At 68.3% G+C, this 2,603-nt stretch overlaps 1 protein-coding gene across 1 annotated transcript in view; it reads right to left on the reverse strand.

The window, feature by feature from the left end:
• Positions 1–6: 6 nt before the first annotated feature.
• Positions 7–2,603, reverse strand: part of PAN2 (PAN2 poly(A) specific ribonuclease subunit) — a 14,724-nt gene continuing 12,127 nt past the window's right edge. Inside the window, exons 23-27 of the mRNA XM_009280054.2 lie at positions 2,458–2,581; positions 2,266–2,381; positions 1,709–1,906; positions 1,337–1,433; positions 7–412 (exon numbers count right to left, since the gene is read on the reverse strand). Coding sequence (XP_009278329.1) covers positions 369–412; positions 1,337–1,433; positions 1,709–1,906; positions 2,266–2,381; positions 2,458–2,581 — 579 coding nt within the window. The 3' untranslated portion in view covers positions 7–368. The remainder of the gene's footprint in view (positions 413–1,336; positions 1,434–1,708; positions 1,907–2,265; positions 2,382–2,457; positions 2,582–2,603) is intronic.

The raw sequence follows: 2,603 nt of genomic DNA on the forward strand, positions 1-2,603 counted from the left end.
GGCAGTGGCGGAGGAAGGTCCCTGGCTGGCAGCCTGCCCGCTGAAACGTCCCGGCAGGAGCGCGGACGCGGCCCCGGCTCCCGGAGCCGCGGAAGCAAGGCCAGCGTCCCAGTGCCCCCGGCACCGCGGCTGCAGCGGACGGACAGTGAATAAATAGGACAAGAGCACCAGACTGGGCGAGGCGGCGTCTGCGCCGGCTCCGGAGCCGCGGTCTTCCCCAGCATGTCTGCCCGTCCCGGCAGGGGCAGCGGGGAGAAGGTGAACCGAGAGGTAGGGGACATCCGGACAGAGCCTGGCGCCGTCCTGGTCCCGTGAGGCTGCTGGGGTGGGTCGGCACCGTCCTCCGGAGGCAGCCAGGGCCGTCTGCGTCACAGCTCGTCGTGCGGGATGTGGAGCGCGTGGTCGCACAGGTCTGCGGCGACAAAGGGCAGCGCTCTCAGGACGCGGCAGAGCCCCGTGGAACCCCTCCCCGGCAGCGCATCCCTTCCCGCTTGTCCCCACCAGCAGCGTGGGGACAAGCCATGTGCAGAGTGCCTGGCCAGGCGCAGCCGTGACCCGCGCCAGGGGACACCTACACTTCCCCTTCGCTTTGTTCTGTGGTTAATCAGAAACGCGGCTGTTTGGACAGAGCTGCCAGCCTGTCGTTTCCCCGGCTCCAGCACCCGCAGCCACCCGGCAGATCCACACCAGCCTGGGACAGGCAGGGTGCAGGCAGTGGGGGCAGGCTGAGCCACAGGAGCGGCCGGCAGCACCGCGGGACCCCCCCGGAACCCCCCTGGGGAAGGAGCGTTTCCCCCGACACGCGTGCCAGCTACCGAAGGGACCCGCCCTGGCCTGGCCCTGGGGTGCAGGTAACGAACGTGGGCCACGTTCATTAATAGGGAAGCACAAAGGTCGCGGCGTGCCCTGACCCCGGTGTTTGCGAGCTGGAAATAGCCCTGCAGGAAGGGAGACGCCGTGGGGCAGGCGCCCGGTCATTGGCTGCGCGAGGAGCCCTGCGCCGGAGCAGCCCGGCGCGGCAGCTGCCCTGGCTCGGCCCCAGGCAGCGTGCGCCTGGCCGGGGAGAACATCCAAAAAAAGCCGCAGGCAGCTCCAGCAGGCAGCGGGGTCCAGGCGCTGGGCTGGCAGCACGGGCAGCAGGGAGGCGCACCCCGGCACCGGGCTGCCGGAGAGGGGCTGCTCCACGGGGCTGAGGGATGTCGGGATTCGGGGAGGACTCGGAGCTCCTGTGCGTCCTCCCTGCTCTGGGCCGGCAGTTCCTCCCACTGACAGAGCAGCTACGACTCCCCCCGGCAGCAGGAGAGACCCCTCCCCGAGACAGCCCAGCCCAGCTCACCCGTCCGCTTGCTGCAGAGCCGGTCCTTGACATTGTCAGCCTCGTGGGAGAGGAATTCGATGAGTTCGTCCTCGTACTCCTCGGCGATGCTCTCGCACTGCAACGGGAGCCGCCCGTGGGTCAGCCAGCAACCGCGCAGGTGCCAGGCAATGCCGACAGCACCCAGGGGAGCCCAGAGCTGGGCCCCGCACACAAACACCCCAGGCCCGGGAGCAGCCTCCTCCCCTCCAGCCCCAGGAAGGACCAGGGGAAGTGGCCAGGAACTGCCGGTGGGACCAGCTCATCCCCAGAAGGGCCGCAGCTGCCGAACACAGCAAGTGCCGCCACCCAAAGCCCCGACAGCTACCACAAGGAGCCAGTCCCTTCACGCACCGCAAACTTCAGGCTAGAAGCCACGTCTCCATCAATTTTGACCCCGGAGAGGTCCATCTTGGTCCCGTCGTGGGAAATCACCCGGACATAACTCTTACGGTGTGTGGACGGATCCACCTTTTCCCCGTATTCCTTCATCTTCTCGCACACCCGCTCCAGCAGCTCCGTCAGATGTGCCTCCGACCGGGCATAGGGCACCTGCGGCACGAGCGCGAGATCAGCGGGGTCGGCCCTTCAAGTGTGATGGCAGAATAGGAACGCCGGGCCGGTGCCTTTCCCTGGGAGCCGGGGAGCGCTGAGAAAAGGTCAGAAGTCTCCACGAGCGCCCTGGGAATGCCGCGGGGCTGCGCTGGCGATAGGCAGCGGAGGAGGCTGAGGAATGGGAGACGGGGCTCATGCAGCCCTCGCAGAGCACCCGATGCGGGTCCAAACCCTCCCTCGTCTCCCCTGGTCTTCGACACGCAGCTGCTGCCCCCAGTCAGGCCGGCCCCGCTCTGCCGCAGCCTCCACCTGACCTCCCTGTGCCGGAGGCAGGTCCCTGCAGGGAGACGTCTCACCTCCACGACTGACTGGCTGCCGTCAGGGTTGATGCGGAAGGAGCCCATCTGGATGGTTTTCCTGGGGTCGACCTGGGCAATCTCCCACTCCAGCTCGTCCACCAGTGCCCGGCACGCTGCGGGGGACGCAGGCGTCAACGGCCCGGAGATAACGGCATTGCGTGGCCCCACACCTCAGCCCCTGGCACCGACAGACCCGCGGCTGCCCAAAGCCACTGGGAGTAACTGGTGTAACTGGTGCTGCCGGCAGACGGGGACGGCAGGTCTGCGGGGAGCGGGTCCCCGAGGCGCCCTGTGGCCCTTCAGGAACGTCTGTCTGTCCCCGAGCAGGGCGAGCA

This window comes from Aptenodytes forsteri, unplaced genomic scaffold, assembly GCF_000699145.1.
Source record: "Aptenodytes forsteri isolate BGI_AS27 unplaced genomic scaffold, ASM69914v1 Scaffold547, whole genome shotgun sequence".
Taxonomy (NCBI): Eukaryota; Metazoa; Chordata; class Aves; order Sphenisciformes; family Spheniscidae; genus Aptenodytes; species Aptenodytes forsteri.